Below are 18277 nucleotides of genomic sequence, written 5' to 3'. Positions count from 1 at the left end.
TTCTTTAACTCTAATCAGCAACTGACGTTTATCCATTTGTCCTTTAATTTCTGCTGCAAATGGTGCCCTCGCATTCGTAGCGACTAAGGATTGTAGTTCTCTTCATCAATCGGTCGTGTTCTTCCTTTCAAGGCTTTGTTTTCTATTTCGGAATCTTCTGTTGACAGCACGGGCAAGAAAAACCGGCGAAGCGTAAGTTTTTAAGCGGCTTGCAGAGTTCAGTGCTTGTCTTCTATCTCACTCTGAATTCAGAGTCGGCAATATAGTGCGTGTAATTGCTCGTTCTGCAGAATATGTGCCAAGTCTGCTCATGCTTTGAAATGATAGTGGAGAATATTCAGGTGTTTGAAGATCTTTATCATTTCATCTCGGTCATGCTCATCTCTTAGTCTTCTGTCATTTCCACCAGCTTCTGAGATTCCTCTGATCCTTAAGGAATTCTGGAACGGGAATCCAGAAGCCAGAGGGGGCTGATCTCTCGTGGTAGGCTCGTAGGGACCGTGTCGCCCACCTATGATTCACCAACCATTGCCGAATGTTCTTCACGTCCTCAAAAACTGACGCAACTTTTGTATCCACCAAATCAAGCAAAGCATCACTGTTTGCCGATACCGCTTTCTCTGATGTCGATTGAATATCAGTTAGCTATTCGTTTATGTTTGGCAAAGATCGCTCAAATCGGTCAAGGCGTGTTCCTTGATGTCTGATAACATTGCATAGATCGCGAACCAAGCATTGAAGCGAAGCCGTTGTTGAAAATTTCAGTTTTCAACAACATTTCGAAACAGTCTCTGATACTTGCAAAACTACCGACTTTCCTCGTTGATATTGAATTGATTACAATCCCAGCCATCAAAGCTTTCTGTTAGACAAGTTGTTTGCAAGAAAAAAATTCTGTTCTACGCAGCCATAGAAAAATGAATGTTGATTGCATCAAGATTACTCACAAAAGACTTCATCATGGCCCTTTGCTGTTCCGGAGTCCCGTCCTTGAAGATGTTTTGAAACAAACTGAAACAAAAGCCAATGATTACGTTTGAACGGAAATGACCTTTCAATTTAAATACAAGAAACCTTTTTTTTGTTTATTTAGTCAATTTTTTAACGCTCAATTTTTTAATCGGTTCCAAAAAAGCACGTGAAATTTTTTGTTCCAGTCAAAGCTAAAACTTCGCAAGTAAATTCTTATTACCTGTTCAGTCCTTCGTCGCCCTCCTTTTTCTCTTCTTTTTCTTCTTTTATTACATCTTGTTCAAGTTTATTCCAATCGGCTGATTTCTTTTTGGAGGACGTTGGGTAGCTTAATTGAGCGTGTTGTGCAGAAACATCACCGTTATTTGTCGGAACTGCAAATTAACACATACTAGAGTACAAACAGAACTCCATAGGTTCAATCATTTCAGCAAATTGAGCTTATCATTGAATTGGCTTATGATGCAACTCGGTAAATTCTAAGCAAAGTCATTTCATGGTTTATTTTCAACAACATTTCAACTGAATAATTATTTTGAGCTAATACATCACTTTTCTGTTTTTGGAAAAATTCTTTGTTTGAGGAAAAAGCCAGACTCCACGAGATGAGGCCAGCAAAGACTAATACGACAAAACTGAAAACCTCAATTACTGCAGGGTTGAAAAAATATTGTATTACCGATTACAGCTCCAGCAGGTGTCGGGGTCGTTCCATCTTTTGATTTCTGAACTGTGGTCCATTTTAAATAACTCTTGGCATAGAGCTTCAACTCTAGCTTTGAAGACAGGATTTTGTATGATGATCTAGCCGCTTCAATTTCAGTGAATAATTCGAAAGATTCTTCGTGAAGGCCATCTAAACAACAACAAAAATTACGGGGCTGAAAAAAGCTAGCAAAAAAAATTGCAACTAACGTGAACAATAATATACCAACATGAAAAATGTTAGTATGCTAACTTTTTTTTTGTTAGTATGTTAATAAAAACATTAAAAAATTGAAGTTTTTCATGTTAGTTAACATAAAAATTACATAAAGACTATCATCAAAAATTAAAATTTTTATGTAAAAAAACTAGCATAACTAACATAAAAATTGAAAATTTATACCTGGATTACTGAGTTTCACAGCAAGACTTCTATCCTGAATATCAATTGTTGACTGATCCTCGTTTATATTTTTCACGTAAAAAGACACACACACGAGGTTGTCCTTCTGGTAGAAATCCTTCCTAAATCAAGCATTATAAAGAGAAACTCAGTTTATATATTTTCGGCTAAATATTGAAGCCAACAACAAGCAGCTCACCGAATTTCTGGCATCCCAGTTTTTGTTTCTAAATTTTCTGAAAAACAATCAAAATTTCCTAGATTTACGCAATAAGAATGCAAGAGCAAAATACACACTGAGGCGAAGCTTTGCTTCGCAAACACTAGCGAGAACACGACAAAAAGCAGCTCTAAAAAGTACGATAACAATAAAAACAGAAACAAGCCTCAAATTAGCGAAAATTCGGCTAGATCTAGGACTCGACGTGCGACCTACTGCAATCAAGAGATTTTGAAACTCACGATCTAACCATTCAGCCAAGCACGCTTAACCACCGACAAACACTTGTCACGAATAAAGCAGCTATGCTAAAAATTGCCAATGCATTTCAGCAAAAATGGCACCAAATACAAATAGACACAATTTTGTATTAATTTGGAATATAACAAACTGAAGGCATCCGCCTTAACTTTGCATGTAACAAATCGGAAAGCATAAAGCCACATTATGTATAAATTATGCATTTCAAGAAAACTGCTAGATATATTGAGTTAGAAAATTTCTGAAATCGAGTTTTCATTATTGTTGTTACTTGAAACAAATAACTTTTTTCGATTCATTTGATGAGTTAGGAATGCATCAACTGTTTTAATTAATTTATTACTATTCGAATGCCACAGCTTATGCTATCAAAAAGCTGCAAAGGTCCACCAAAAGTGGCACCAATATTTGCGACTAAAGTTAGAAAAAAAGAAGGTTCTTAATAATTTACTAAGCTGACGCTAGTGTAAATTAAAGGAAACATACATACATGGAGACGAACCAAAAAATTCAAAATATTGCCTGGAAGGATGTTCTAGTTACGTGAAACATAACGATAAATTCAATTAACGGCGCTTGATAAACATTTTAAAAAAAATTATCGAGCGGCAACTCACGCGACAAAAAACGAACACTTTAATTGGGTAAACTCCCGTAGCACCGAAAAGAAATCTGTTGTCATGGAAAATTTTAATAATAAAAATCTGCATTCTGCATCAAGCGATTTTCTTCGCCAGAATAATGGCTGGGAAGTTTGCCAGATATGTCGCGCTTGAACAGAAATTGCTTTGTGAAAAGAAGAAATTTTCAAAACATTGCAATCTTTTCATTGTCTGTGGTGACAGATCTAATTTCTAATGGCTTTCTTTTTAACCTATTTAAGCTTGTATCCAGCATCCATGAGGTGACTTTGCGTTGAAGGCTCGATTACCTTAAAACCAATTTCGGACGCTTTCCAGAGGTTCGAACCGTACGAAATGATGGACAAAATTTAACTTCTTTTAAGCATCTTTGTTCTTTTCAATTGAGAAAACTTTTAATGCTTCTGCTACTCATCTTGAAGCCTACTCACTTCAAGTGATATTTACTGCAATCTTGACTCCTGAAATTTTTTGCAGATAACTTTTCAATTTTTTTTGTGTTATTCAGTGTAACTGATTCATAACAATTTTTTCAGATAAGGTATGAAGATTCTCCACCTTTTTTGAAGCTTCCTCGCCCAATTGAGATTTTCTGCAAACATGATTCCTGAATCTTTTCTCAGATCACTACTTTCGATTTTTCTATCATTCAATGAACTTTATTGATTTCTATTTTTTCAGATTGAGTTTTACCAACTTGTGATCTTTTTCGCATCAATTCATTCCTTTGAATTGGAATATTTTACCGTTTTCAGATTTACGAAAACTGGTGCCTCTGGTGCTTCGAATTTTTGAAAACTCGTTAAGGAACCGCAAATATTCAAGAAAGATCTAGCACCTTTGAGTGTACTCTGACACTACTCAAAAACAGGGTTCATTATTTCAAATGTTGATTATTTTTTTCTATGAGTTTTTAAATTCAAATTTTGAAAAAACAATTAAGTTTTGTGAAGTTTTTTATATCTAAGTTTTTTGAAAATTTTTGAAATGACAAAAAAAACGTAACATCATGGAAACTATAAGCACTTGAGCGGTCGCATTTGGATGCAAAATTTGCAACTCCTGAGATTACTCTCACATTACAAAACTACATGGTTAGGAATTTCGAATTTTTTAATTAGTTTCGAAAAAAAATTGAAAAACCATAAAAACGTCAAATCTGGAAAATTATAACAACCTCAACAGTCATATGTGGCGGCGAGATTCGCAAACCCCTCGAGTACTAAAAAGTCATATCTCGAAAAATACGCAAAAAAGTGCCAAAAAGTCATATCTCAAAAAATACAAAAAATTGAGCAGTCATAATCGGAGGTAAGATCAGCAAACCTAAAAATATTCTGACAGTCTCCTCGTCCATTACAAGGGAGAGGGCTTCAAAATTCAACTGAAATTTCAAAAACAACCAACTTTAGTTTGCTGAAAACTTTTTTGAAAAAATTATAAAAATATCATAACTCGAAAACTAAAAAGACTTGAGTGGTCATATTTGGAGGCCAGATTTGCAAGAGAGTTCTCTGACAGCTTCCAACTAGGGTTGGGAATTTCAAAATTTGAAAAGAAAATTGAACTTGTCATATCTCGTCAACAACAAAGATTTGAACAGTCATAATTGGAAGTGAGACTCGCAACCCCTGATAGTATTCTGACAGCCCCAAATAGTGTGTTGGGAATTGAAATTGAAAAAGAACATTGAAATTAAGATTTCTGAGTTTTTTCAAAAATCATTAAAAAAACTTCATGAGACATCTACAAAAAAATGAGAGCATTTGAGCAGTTGCATTTCGGCGCAAGATTTATAACTTGAAACTCCTGAGAGTACCCTCACAGTACTCAACTACAAGATTAAGATTTTCAAATCTTTAGAATTTTTTAAAATCTAAGTTTTCTGAAAAATTAAAAAGAAATCATAAAAAAACTTCGTATCTCGAAAACTATAAGGATTTGAGCAATCACAGCTCAAGGCAAGATTCGCAATCCTTGAGAATATTTTGACAGCACCCAAATACCGGGTTGATAATTTCAAATTTTTGTAAATTATTTTATAAGTTGAGTTTTTTGAAAATCCTTGAAAAAATTACAAAAATCGTCTTATCTCGTACACTGAAAGGATTTGGGCATTCTTACTTGGAGACCAAACTAGCAACCCCCAGGGAAACTCTGACAGCATCAAATTTTTCCATTGCTAACTTTTAACTCGGTGGAACAAACACTAGATTCAAACTGGGAAATCGAAAAAAATCTTACGCATTGCAATATACGATATAGCTTAACCACGCATACATACGTTATGCCCTTAACTGTTGCCAAAAAACGCCTTAAACATGGCAAGATAGTGTCACACGCATTTAAAAATAGCATAGATTAAAGCAAAAACAAATTTCCTAGATGTGACAACTGAGCCGACAATTTTTTGAAGGCAAATCATAGGCCGACAACTTTTAAAGATGAAAAAAAACCATGGTCAGATTAGAATCCAGGACCGTTGCTGTTCCTGTCGTTCTTTGCATTACCCAGACAAAGTTTGCCTGAGACAAGAACTAAAATTTTATGAACTAAGATCCCAAGTGATTCTGTTACAAAAGTGACTAATTTAAGATAGTACACGTCAAGATACATCAGTTTAAAAAACGAACGTTTTTGCTATAAATAGCATCATAAGGTATGTAATACTTGAAGTGAGAGTATTTACGAATAAAAAGCTGACAAAACAACTGATTAACTTGATCAACACAAATTAACAGAAAAACAAAATAACAAGGAAAATGATTTTTGCTCAGTTTCCGTTTGGAAATATTTCGTTCTCCAAAACTGGTCCAAACTTTTCATTTTTTATCATTCTTTGTTCCACATTATACTAGTTGCTCAGTGTGTGCTCTCGGCTTCTATACCTGTCAAGCGTGTTCACATGGGTCTTTCTTTTAACACAGAGGCGAAGCTGAGTTTCGCACCACTTGCGACACAAAAAAGTTTTAAAGAAAAATCGAAAAGATCGAAGCTAGATCTATTAAATGAATAAAGCTAGTTTTGAAAAAAAAACATGTCAAGACAATAGAATGTGTAATAAGCATTTGAAGATAATGTACCAAGCGGTAACAAAGCCTCAAATACCTCGTCAGAAACCTTTTCAGAAGTCGAAAAAAGATCAACAAGACTCCAAACTACTTCTGAATAGTTAATAAGTCAACCTCACCCTCAAAAAAACTTTATTTGCTTGTCAAATGAAACATTATGAGACCTCTGAGCCGATATAATATAGGCCGAAACCTATTAAGCCCAAAAAAAGGGAAAAAAGCCGAAATTTTTCAAAATAAAAATCTAAGACTAATAAAAAGTCCCCCTCAACCTCAAAACACAGACACACACACGCACAAAAGTTTCTGGCTAGTCGAAAGATGCAATATAAGGCCAATAAGCCGATATAATATATGCCGAAACCTATCAAGCCGAAAAGGAAAAAAAGTCGGAAAAAATTGTTCGCATGAAAAACTTGAACATAACACTATAGGAATTTTAGCATTTTGTGCAATCCAGAGATGAGCATTAAAAATAGGTTTCTGTTGAAACGTTTCAAAACTAGGTCTCTAAGCCGATAAAAAATAGGCCGAAATCATATCGGCAGAATAAAGTTTTTGAACGAAAAAAAATATATATACAGTTTCGAGAAAAAACACATCATGAATTTCTAGACATTGATAAAGTAAAAATTTTCAGAACCTTTAATTTTTAATGCATACAAGACATGAGACAACCGAACAAATTAACTGTTTTATTTTTGTGTTTACCACGGTTTGCAAGATTTTTCGTTAGAGATTGAAAGAAGTACGCCACGCCTGCTCATCCTTTAATTCATACTTATGCTCCAAGAGGGGCCTTCTGCCAGGGGCAGTCAGGTTTGTCGTCCGAGTTTGATGTAGCTTGTACCCAGGTTCAGGGTTGTCGCCTTTTACACTGAAAAGTTATCTGCCGAGGTGCAACTTTGTTTTTATTTAAATGGCTCCTCTTTGTCAATTTGTAATGCCAGTGCTTCGGCCTCCTTATTATTCGTGGCGATCACTTTAAAAATATTTGCGTAACCCAAAAAAATTGTTCGGGACTTTTTACTCGGGATGATTGTTCACGTAGATCAAGCCATTGAGCGGGCCAAGAATATAGCCCTCTGGGACACTGATTTATTCCAGAGGGCTATATTCTTGGCCTACTTGAGCTTACTGGTATAGCTGATAATTTATTCCTGTCTACTTTCATGCACAGTTTTCTTGAAGTAAAGTGTTTGTCAAATTATTTCAGAGTAATCATCCAAACCGTGATTCTGCGTTTTGGTTTTGAGTGTGTCGTCTGAGATCTTGAAGAAAACCTCACTGGAGTCCTCGAAAAATCCCGCAGACCTGTAATTTTTTCGTGATCCAGTAAAAAAACACTTTAATTGCACATCGAAATTAATTTCAATACACAAGTGTATGTCAAATGTTTTCTGTTTTTTTTTCTATCAGTTCATAAAAATATTATAACATCATTAGATACACATAGTTACAATAACAATAAACAAAACAAAATCTTTTACAAGTAAAATTGAAGAAATTTTTGCTAAAAAGTAAATTTCAAACGTTTTCGCAACTATGTGCATCGTCAGGATTTTTACAATAAACTACTCTAAATGACGATAAAACATCAATTTACAAATGTTATTTACAATAAATCACATACAATTTGGTTCTAAACCATCATGATAAAAAATTAGCCAATCACAGTTGACCTCTAAATTACTATTAAGATTAAAATACTTTTAACCTCTAAAATTAATTAAACATTTTAAAATTAATTTAGAGGTTAAAAGTAGTCCTCTGAAAATTTAGTCCCAAAATATTTTTGGTTTTTTATTCGAAACGTACATGTCTAAATCGAAATTATGACTCAGAAACTTCCAGACAAATTAATTTTAAAATGTTTAATTAATTTTAGAGGTTAAAAGTATTTTAATCTTAATAGTAATTTAGAGGTCAACTGTGATTGGCTAATTTTTTATCATGATGGTTTAGAACCAAATTGTATGTGATTTATTGTAAATAACATTTGTAAATTGATGTTTTATCGTCATTTAGAGTAGTTTATTGTAAAAATCCTGACGATGCACATAGTTGCGAAAACGTTTGAAATTTACTTTTTAGCAAAAATTTCTTCAATTTTACTTGTAAATTCGTGATAAACCAAAAAGCGAAGAGCTTGAAATTCCAACTGTTTTCCCATTAAAGGGCCAGTATAAAAATTTTTAATGATTTTCATCAATGTAATGAGAATTTTTATAGTGTTTTTTTTTATCGATACGTAAAAAATGGCCGATTTTTATTTGAGTTACCGAAATGTTTCATATTGTAGCAGCTAGCTCCCTGTTCCACAGCATCAACACCCTTAACACAGGGGAAAAAAAGCAATACGAGAGCCTTGTTACAGCAATTCCTGGCCTATCCCTTAATAACAACTTGCTGAACCAAGGAAAGAACCTCCGACGACTACTCGAAGACAGTCCACTGAAGGAGAAAAAAGTGGTTGTGTGGCACGACGTTGTGAACAACACCATTAGCAGCCACAGAACAAACAACTATCGCCCAGCTGGTGTCGAGGAACTGACAAACTATTTGAAGACGAAGAAGCAGCAGATATTGGCGATCGTTTATTGCAGAAGGGAAGGAACGCCCGACTTGTTTAGTCAGCTTCTCGGCACAGGGGTGCTCATTATTCCAGCTACAAAACGACTACTCTCCAAGAGCAAGCAAAACAACCCGGAGCAGCTCAAGGAATATTTGAAGCTGCACCAGAGTGCTGATTTGGAGCTGAAATCTCTGCGATTGGTAGTGGCACACAAAGAAAGGCGGTCAGAGCTGATTGGCAATATCAGGGGCAAACAACAGAGACCATCACAGACAAGGAGGAAGGCGAAAGCAAGACGTGAGCAGAAGCTGAGGGCAGAGGAAGTGTCTGCGCTTCAAAGACAGGGGTGAGAAGAGTGTGATTTGTTTTGATTTGTGCCTTGTGAGTTTCATTACTCGTGGCCTGCAAAACAATGACCACAGTACTTTTGCCTGCTGTTTGGCTCAGACAAATTTTGAAAAGGAAACTAACTTGGAAAATTGTGTTAGACTATTTAAAATTCTTTAAAAAAGTTCAAGTATCTGTACATAGACTGAAGTTTCTGAGAAAATGTCTGAAAAACGATCCAATACCGGACTTTTTGAAGTTTAGGGTCCCCGAGAACGGGGTTTTTTCGGACCAAGCTGTGCATAATTTTCAATTGAAACTACTAAGGACTGAAACTTCTAGGGCAAATGAGGATAGGAAAAGGTACGAGGAGATGCTAAGGAAAGCAAGATCACTGGTGCAAAAAGAAATTGACAAACAGTGGTGGGCATCCATTTTCCGATTCGTGAGGCGGCAAGTTGAGGCAAGCTTAAAGACAACATCAGAAAACCATAGAAAAAAGTTAGAAAAACTGTCCGAGAGACAAGATAAACCTCTTGGGGGGAGAAATGAGCGATCAGTTAGGGTACTTGATAATATTGAACTGCCTGATTGGGTATATGAAGTGCTATCAATGGGCCCCAAGCATCCAAGTAGAGACAAATTTAACGAAACACATTTTTTGGCGGATATCGACATTTTCCTCTCACAATTGAAAAATCAAAAAACATCTGGTGAAACGTTATGTGAAATAGAAGCCGCGGCAAAGGCATATGCAAAAAACGTACGGCAAACCCCAAGAGACAAAGCCGTTGAAAAAACGAGGAAATATCTCAAAGATAATGGGTTGCTGGCTGTGCCTTTTGATAAGGGGGTTGGTTTTTGCATAATGAGGAAACAAACATATGAATCAAAGCTGGAATCCTTGTTGCAATCTGCTCAGTTTGTGAAAAAAGATGCAACCACTGATGAGGTGATACTGAAAATTGAGAAAGAACTTAACAAAGAGTTACTAGCCATGAACAAAAGAGACGAGATAAGTGATCAGTTATATTCTAAGATACGATCAACAGGGGGGCAACCCGCCCGTTTGTACGGTTTAGCTAAGGTACACAAGGATGAGACACCCCTACGACCTGTACTATCACTTCCCGGCAGCTCGTATGAGAATCTTAACAAAATGCTTGCGAAGTTTTTTGACAACATCGATGGAGCAAATATAGAAACCAATACTAAAGAGGCTAGAGAAAAAATAGAAAACATTGCTCTAGATCCGGATGAAACCATAATATCTCTTGATGTGAAAAGTTTGTACACCAACGTTCCCCTGAAGGAGGCAATTGAAATTGCTTTACAGAAGCTGTACAGCCAGGAGTCTCCTCCTGAAATTCAAAGAGCAACCATGAAAAGGCTTTTGAATATGGCGGTCAGCAAAGTATATTTCAAGTGTAATGATTCATGGTATGTACAAGTTGATGGTTTAGCAATGGGAGCGTCCCTCGCTGTAATTCTGGCAAACTTATGGCTGAAAGAATACGAATTTGCTCTACGACAACAAATACCGGTGGGAACGGGGGTACAGCAAATTAATGACAAAAACGGCTTGTGCCCATGTTGCAGCAGGAAAGTCACATATAGATCAAAGGGGGTTGAATGCGAGAGTTGCCGAAACTGGTATCATCTAAAATGCGGAAAAATATCCGATGACGTATACGCATCAATAACCGAGATAGTCTGGTACTGTGAAAGCTGCTGCCGAGCTAAGAACAAGGAGAAGGATACTCCCCAGGTGAAATTGTTCCTCAGGTATGTGGATGACATTGTTAGAACAGTCAGAGGGGAGCCGAGTTGTCTTCTCGATGCCGCCAATTCTCTTCATCCAAATTTGCAGTTCACTCTAGAGAAAACTAATTCGGAGGGGAATTTGCCGTTCCTGGATTTGAACATAAATATATCGCAGGATAGGCGTGTAACTTGCAGTTGGTATCAAAAACCAACAGATACAGGGACTATACTGAACTATAGAAGCTGCGCCCCAACTCAGTATAAGCGTAGTGTTATCCAAGGCACTGTACACAGGGTTTTTAGGAGTACATCTAGCTGGGAGCAATTTGATAAGGCTATGGAAACTAAGAGGGCGCAATGGCTGACAAATCAGTACCCTGAAAATTGGTCCGCAAAGGTGGCTTCAGACGCCTTGTGCAAGATCATCGAGGGTAAAGGCAAGCCCCTGGATAGTGACAGGGGTTTGTCAGTTCAATCACCAAAGGATGAAAAGCCCCCAATGCTGATGGTGCAATATAGAGGTAACCAGAGCCAATATTTTGCTAACAGGTTACGAAAATTAACGAACGTTCAAGTGGTTTTCACCACAAGAAAACTACAATCATGTTTACCATCACTGAAGTCAGCATTTTCTAATGACCTCAAGTCAAGAGTGGTTTATAAACTGTCATGTAGTGGATGCACTTCCACCTATGTCGGACAAACTGTTCGACATTTGACCACTAGAATTGAGGAACATAGGAAAGCAGACTCACCGGTAGGCCTCCACCTTCAGCAATGCCAACTTGAGGGAAATAGCGCAGATCTTAGTTGGGAAATTATAGATAGGTCAAACAACCAAACAAAATTGCTAACACTAGAGGCAATACATATCAGGAAAGAGAAACCGGGCTTGAACACGCGCGATGAGTTTAGGAGCAGGGAGTTAACACTGAAAATTTAGTCCCAAAATATTTTTGGTTTTTTATTCGAAACGTACATGTCTAAATCGAAATTATGACTCAGAAACTTCCAGACAAATTAATTTTAAAATGTTTAATTAATTTTAGAGGTTAAAAGTATTTTAATCTTAATAGTAATTTAGAGGTCAACTGTGATTGGCTAATTTTTTATCATGATGGTTTAGAACCAAATTGTATGTGATTTATTGTAAATAACATTTGTAAATTGATGTTTTATCGTCATTTAGAGTAGTTTATTGTAAAAATCCTGACGATGCACATAGTTGCGAAAACGTTTGAAATTTACTTTTTAGCAAAAATTTCTTCAAAATCTTTTACAATTATCGATGATTACTTTTCACCTGAGAGCTTCAAGGTGGTTTATATATAAATGTTATTATATAAACTTGAAGCTTTTCCATGAAACTTTACCATGAGTTGCCACAGAGGGGTCTTCTTTAAATAATAATAAATAATAATTCTTGAATTTTATCTTTGCTTTTCTGTATGTTACTATGTCTTTAAAGTTGACTTTATCATCTGTTAGTTTGTTCCAGATTATGACGGACTTTTTAAAGAAGGAATTTTCTATGTATTGCCCATTGTATCTGTCGCCGAAATATAATTTTTTGTTTCTTGTATTAATATCTATTTGGTGGTTATCATACTCAATGTTATAATAGGCTGGCAATAATTGATGATGCATTTTCCAAAAGTGACATATTATTTTATAGTCCAGAAACATTGTTACTGGTAATATATTGTGTTTTAGCTGATATTCCACTTAAAAGAATTGCTGGGTAATGCAAATGACTAATTACCAGTGCATGCATTATCAAGAGTCTTGTTTTCACTGGCAATGGCTTTTTGATTGATTGAAGTGTTTTTATTCCGCATGCCATTTTCCTGAGAATATTTTTGATTTCATCTTGGAATGTGAAAAACTGATCAAAAACTACTCCTAGGTATTTAACATTGGTTTTTTCCTCAATTGTTTTATCATCTAGAGTTATAGTATAATTTTCATCCATTTTCATTGAATGTTTTTTGCTGAAAACGATGAGTTCTGTTTTTTTTGGATTCAATTGAAGTGAGTGTTCTAAAAAATAATTTGACAACAGATTGCAATTGGCTTCGAGTGCTTTAATAGCTTTTTGTGGATCGTTATTTTCACAGAATAGTAATGTATCATCCGCATATTGAACTATTGTTGAGATCGTTAATGTAGAGATTGAATATTAGAGGGCCAAGGACAGTGCCCTGTGGGTCACCCTGCTCAAGTGCAATCCAATCGGATTCGGTGTTGTTAACAAATGTTTTCTGGCTTTGGTTGGTGATAAAGGAACTGATCATTTCTAAAGCTTCTTCGGAAAAGTTTAACCCTTTTAGTTTCTGTTTAAGATAAGTATGATCAATAGAATCAAATGCTTTAGAGAGATCCAGTAAGGAACATGCTACAGTTTTGTTGTTGTCAATTGCTTTTCTGAATGCTTCAGTGCAATAAAGAATAGCGTCGATTGTTGAATATGATGTTTTGAACCCAAATTGGGTATTACTTAGTAATTTTTGGGATATCAGATATTCGTTGATTTGTTTATATAACAATTTTTCAAAAAATTTTGAGAAAGCCCCAGTTATAGAGATAGGCCAATAATTTTCTGGTAGTTCTGGAACTTCTTTTTTCTAAATTGGTGTGACAATTGCTTTTTTGAGCTTGCAAGGATATGTCTTGTTTTTCAAAAACTCATTGTATAGAAATGTCAGATGTGTGTATATTTCATTGCAGCCATCCTTCAATGCCCAGGCTGGAACTTTGGATGGACCTGGTGCCTTTTCACAACTTAAATTATGTATTTCTTTTTTACATTCAGCTGATGTGCTGAATCGGAATGAAAATTTATTATTATTTCGAATTTTGCATGTAGAAGTCGGTGGACTTTGCCTGATTTTTGAATTTTCTCATAAAAGCATCCAAGAGTTGAGAACTTGTAATTTAGCAGGTTCGCCATCTGTAAATTATTGGTTATGAAATCGCCGAAGGAGTTTCTAAGTAATGGAATGAGGTTGGAAGATTTTTTTGAGTTTCTTGTATCGTTTATGATACTCCATTTTTCGCGTTCGTTTTTTTTCGAGTTAAACAGTTGGGATATAAATTTATCATCTTCGTAGTTTACCTTTGGTTTGTCGTTGCGAATGAAAATAGTCTTCTGTGGGGCACATTCTTTAATGGTTTCAGCAATGTTAGATGTGAAGATGTCGAGCATTATTTCGGGATTATTATTGCTATAGAAACTTCTCCAATTTATAGCTGATAGTTTTTGTTTAAATTTGTAATTGGAGTAATTGGATTTGTCATATATTTTAAGTTTGATTGGTCTTACATTGTTGTTCAGCTTAAGTTCTGTAAGGAATGCTGTTGCTTGGTGGTCGGTCTTAATTGGTGGTGTGAATACTATTGAATTATTTGTTAGATCTTTTATGCCTAAGTCGGTGATAATATAGTCAATTAGTGCTTTTGAGTGAGTAGATGTAAATTTGTTAGTGACGTCCAGATTATATGGTATTAGGATTGTATCTAAAGATTGTTTGTCGTCTTTGTTAAGATAGTTGAGATTGTAATCTCCTAGTAAAATTAGGTTTGAATTAAATGACTGTGCATGGTCAATTGATTTGGCTAGATCTTCTAAGAAGTCTGTTTTGTTGTTTCTATTAGGATTGTAGGCTAGGTTTAATAGAGTCGTTCTATCATTTTTGTTGAGTCCGGCTTTAAATTCTATCCAGATGCTATCATACTTTTTGTGCATGTTGTTTAAGTCATGTCTTACTTTTGGGTTTAACTTTTTGGGAACCAGTAACATGACCCCTCCACCCTTCATTTTTTTTACTTGATTCATAAATTCTATCACATCGGAACAACCTATGTTTGTCATTGTCTATGGCCCATAGTTTATCGTCACTTGTATCATTGAACCATGTCTCGGAAAATCCGAAAATTGTTTTATCATTAAAAGTTTTGATAAGTTGTTTGGGATCTGAACGCTTTCTAGCTAAACTTCTACAATTAAGATGTAGTACTTTTAAGTTGTTGTTGTAGTTTTCCAGTTTTTTCTTTATTTTACTGAATTCCATGAAGGGTCCGGGATTTGGGTGGGAAGGGACCTTTCTTGTTTTTTATAAGTCTTGCTTGTGTTTTTTTATATAATAATTGTAATTTTAATAGCTTATATTATTAAGTATAGTGCAATAATGTTTGTTCGAGTATATTGTGGCAACCCATGGAAAAAGATACTTTCCTTTTCTTTTATTCAGTACCTCATAAGCTACAAATTGATCGCTTTCGCAGAAGCTGATGACAGATATGCTAGTTAAGGCAAAAAGTAACAGCATATCGCTTTGTAGAACAGTTATAGTTAAAATTACAAATAACAGTCGTTTATCAAAAAGATAATCTTAACTAGCATAACTTAATAATGAAAACCTTGCGAGTAGTTATATGACTGCTGGTTACGATTCAGGTTATGGTAATAATTACTATCACAGCCCCATGAGTTGTTGTTGAAATTAATTTGACCAGTTTGTCGACCATGACCAGTTTGTCGGCCATATGGGTGCATGCGATCGTTACTGTAGGGTCTAATGATAGACCCATAAACATTTTTATGTTGATAATTGGAAAGCGATTTTTGGTTGGGATTTGCTTTTCCAGTATAATCAGGGTCTGGTTTTACCCTCGGGAGTTTACTTGAGTGTTTGAACACGTATGAGCTGAGGCAATTGCGCAAAAATGGTTTACCTAATTCCTCGTTCAGGTGTATAGTGTCAAAATATAAACTCTGATAGCTCTCCAAGCTTTTGATGTTTGAGTTTAGATTTAGCACCTCAAATCTCGTTGTCGAACCATACAATTCATTCAGAAAACGATTATAATTATCAATTTTGTCATTAGCACCATCATTGTTAAGTATTGGTGGTATTTCGCAAATAACAATCGAATCTGGTGAAAATTTTGCAATGATTAAAGCGATAAGTTCTTCATATTTGGCACTAAATTCATCAATTGTTGAGTAACTTTTTTTTAAGATGGAGTTTGTCCCATCTTGGATTATCACACACTTAAATTTTTTTTCACTATATTGGTCAAGAATTTTTATTTTCTCCTCAGTGGAGCTACCCCTGTATGCATGAACAATCGTATCATTGGGGAAAGTTTCAGTTTTTACCCTAGCAATTATACTTGAACCCAAAATCAAGTTTACACACTCCTCTGGTACAGGAAAAGGCTAAAAGTTTCTCACATTTTTTGATACTTCTTTTGCTCTCGTCGATGTTGACTGTAGTTTGCCATCCTTGTCTGCTTCAGATGTTTTCTAATTAAACTCCATTATTTTAAAATAGTCTTCCTTTTGGTCGTACAAATTGGAGTAAATCTTGTATAATGCTGATTTTTGAAGTCCATTAAATTCTTCTTGGCTAAGTTTTTTGCTTGACATTCGAAAAACAGCAGAAACTGAATGACAGCTGACCGAATCCCCTTATACCCGAACTGAGCAGAGCGTAGTTTCATTTTCATAGATGAATCAAGTCGGTCAAACAAAAAATTCTTAGAGAAGTCTTTTAAAACATTGGTAGAAGACAGAATGGCTTGTTTCAGAAAACTTCAGTTTAAGCTCTGTTTAGACTTATTAAATAGTCTTTTTCATATTAAATGTCTGGTGCTACGACGAGGTCAAGATTAAGTTCTAAAAGTCAAGAGTGTTGCACCATGTGTTCCAGGTTATTGGGGGAGAACTGGCTGATGTGCCAGGGCTGCGAAAAGTGGACGCATAGCTCGTGTATGGGATACTCTCATGGTATCTTCAAATTTCTGGAGAGGGCCGCAAATGTAAAGTTTCTGTGCAATGGGTGCCTAAGTGCTGATATTCGTCCAAAATCTACTGTGGATGTGGGCGAGCTGTCACAAGGCATTGAGGACATCAAAGAGTCACTGGAGATCATAAAATCTTGGCCTACGTGCAATCCTTCTCCTCCCACCTGGAAGCTAAGTATTCTAGTGTCGTTAAATCTAGTTCCGATATATCTCAAGAATTGCGATTTAGTGGTTGGCCGGAAATTAGCATGGGTACTTACAGCAAAATTGATAAATCGAATATTTTTGAGCACGATGAAAAAATGATAAGCGATACAATGAAGTTTCTTGGTGCAAATGCAGAGGAAATTTCCTCTTTCCGCAGACTCGGAAAATTTAAATTTTCAGTTTTTCTACCAAAATCCTTAAATAAAGAGGACCAAGAAAGAGAACGAAACTTGTTAAAGAAAAGACACGAATTACTCGAAAGCGGAAAAAGAGCAAAGGAGATAAAAATCAGAAATTACACATTATATCTGAAAAACCAAGCAGTAAATTGCACTGAATGACTACCAAACAAAACCGGAGAATTAAGAGCACTATGTTAAAATGTAAGAAGTTTATTCAAACTAGAAAGAAGACAAACTTTTTCGAAGAGTATAATTTTATAGAATTTTGATATTATTTGCCTGTCTGAAACAAGGCTTGCAAATGAAATCCGCGAATCCGATATTTTTTTTGGAAATTACAACTGTTTTCTATCAAACAGAAGATCTTCGTTGCAATCAACATCTCACCGTGGAACATTAATTGGCGTAAAGTCAGGCTTAATGTCAGAACCTGCAAATTTTAGTTTTAATACCAACGGAGCGGCAGTAGCATGCTACATTAAGCAAGATAAACGGAAATTGCTTGTTGTCTCTTGTTATCTACCGCCTGCAAATAGCAAAAATGCTCTGAAACCAAGTGAAATAAATAATCTGTTTAAAGACATAAAAAATTTTTGGAAGAATTGTGATTTGTTTATTTATGTTGACTTCAATTAACCCTCAATAAGTTGAGGCAACATGTCATCAATAAAAGAAACCGAAATATGATTTCTGGAAGAAATAGAGAATCTTGAATTTCATTAGTATGTTAAGTTTAATACTGCCTCAACTGGTGCTCTCGATTTGATCTTCACCAGCAAAAAAATTCGTATAGAAGATGTTCATACCTTAGACAGTAACGATAAATTGGGAAAACTTTTTAACCATTATCCGGTCGAAATATCTTTCAACGTAGAGTTATCGGATCTTATGCGTCGTAAATTTAATAAAGAATCCATATTTAGTTATTGCAACGGTGATTAAGATTTACTCAATGAGCAAATACTAGAAAACCCTTTTGACACTTACTGTTGGTCAAATGTAAATGTGATACTAAATCATTGGTATAACTGGTTATCCTCGCTTATTAAAAAGTGTATTCCAAAGCGCACTAACCATAAATCATCCTTGCCGCCGTGGATAAGTCAATCGACTTCGAATCTTATTAAACGTTTACATACAG

At 35.4% G+C, this 18277-nt stretch overlaps 1 protein-coding gene across 1 annotated transcript in view; it reads right to left on the bottom strand.

Moving 5' to 3' along the window:
- The window catches only part of LOC134846463 (uncharacterized), a 124895-nt gene that overhangs the window by 8745 nt on the left and 97873 nt on the right, over positions 1 to 18277 (bottom strand). The window contains exons 2-6 of the mRNA XM_063863835.1: positions 2280 to 2318; positions 2081 to 2202; positions 1652 to 1828; positions 1193 to 1346; positions 948 to 1011 (exon numbers count right to left, since the gene is read on the bottom strand). Of these exons, the coding sequence (XP_063719905.1) occupies positions 948 to 1011; positions 1193 to 1346; positions 1652 to 1828; positions 2081 to 2202; positions 2280 to 2293 (531 nt within the window). The 5' untranslated portion in view covers positions 2294 to 2318. The remainder of the gene's footprint in view (positions 1 to 947; positions 1012 to 1192; positions 1347 to 1651; positions 1829 to 2080; positions 2203 to 2279; positions 2319 to 18277) is intronic.

This window comes from Symsagittifera roscoffensis, chromosome 1 (assembly GCF_963678635.1).
Source record: "Symsagittifera roscoffensis chromosome 1, txSymRosc1.1, whole genome shotgun sequence".
Classification (NCBI taxonomy): domain Eukaryota; kingdom Metazoa; phylum Xenacoelomorpha; order Acoela; family Convolutidae; genus Symsagittifera; species Symsagittifera roscoffensis.
This window is presented reverse-complemented; position numbering and strand designations above follow the sequence as displayed.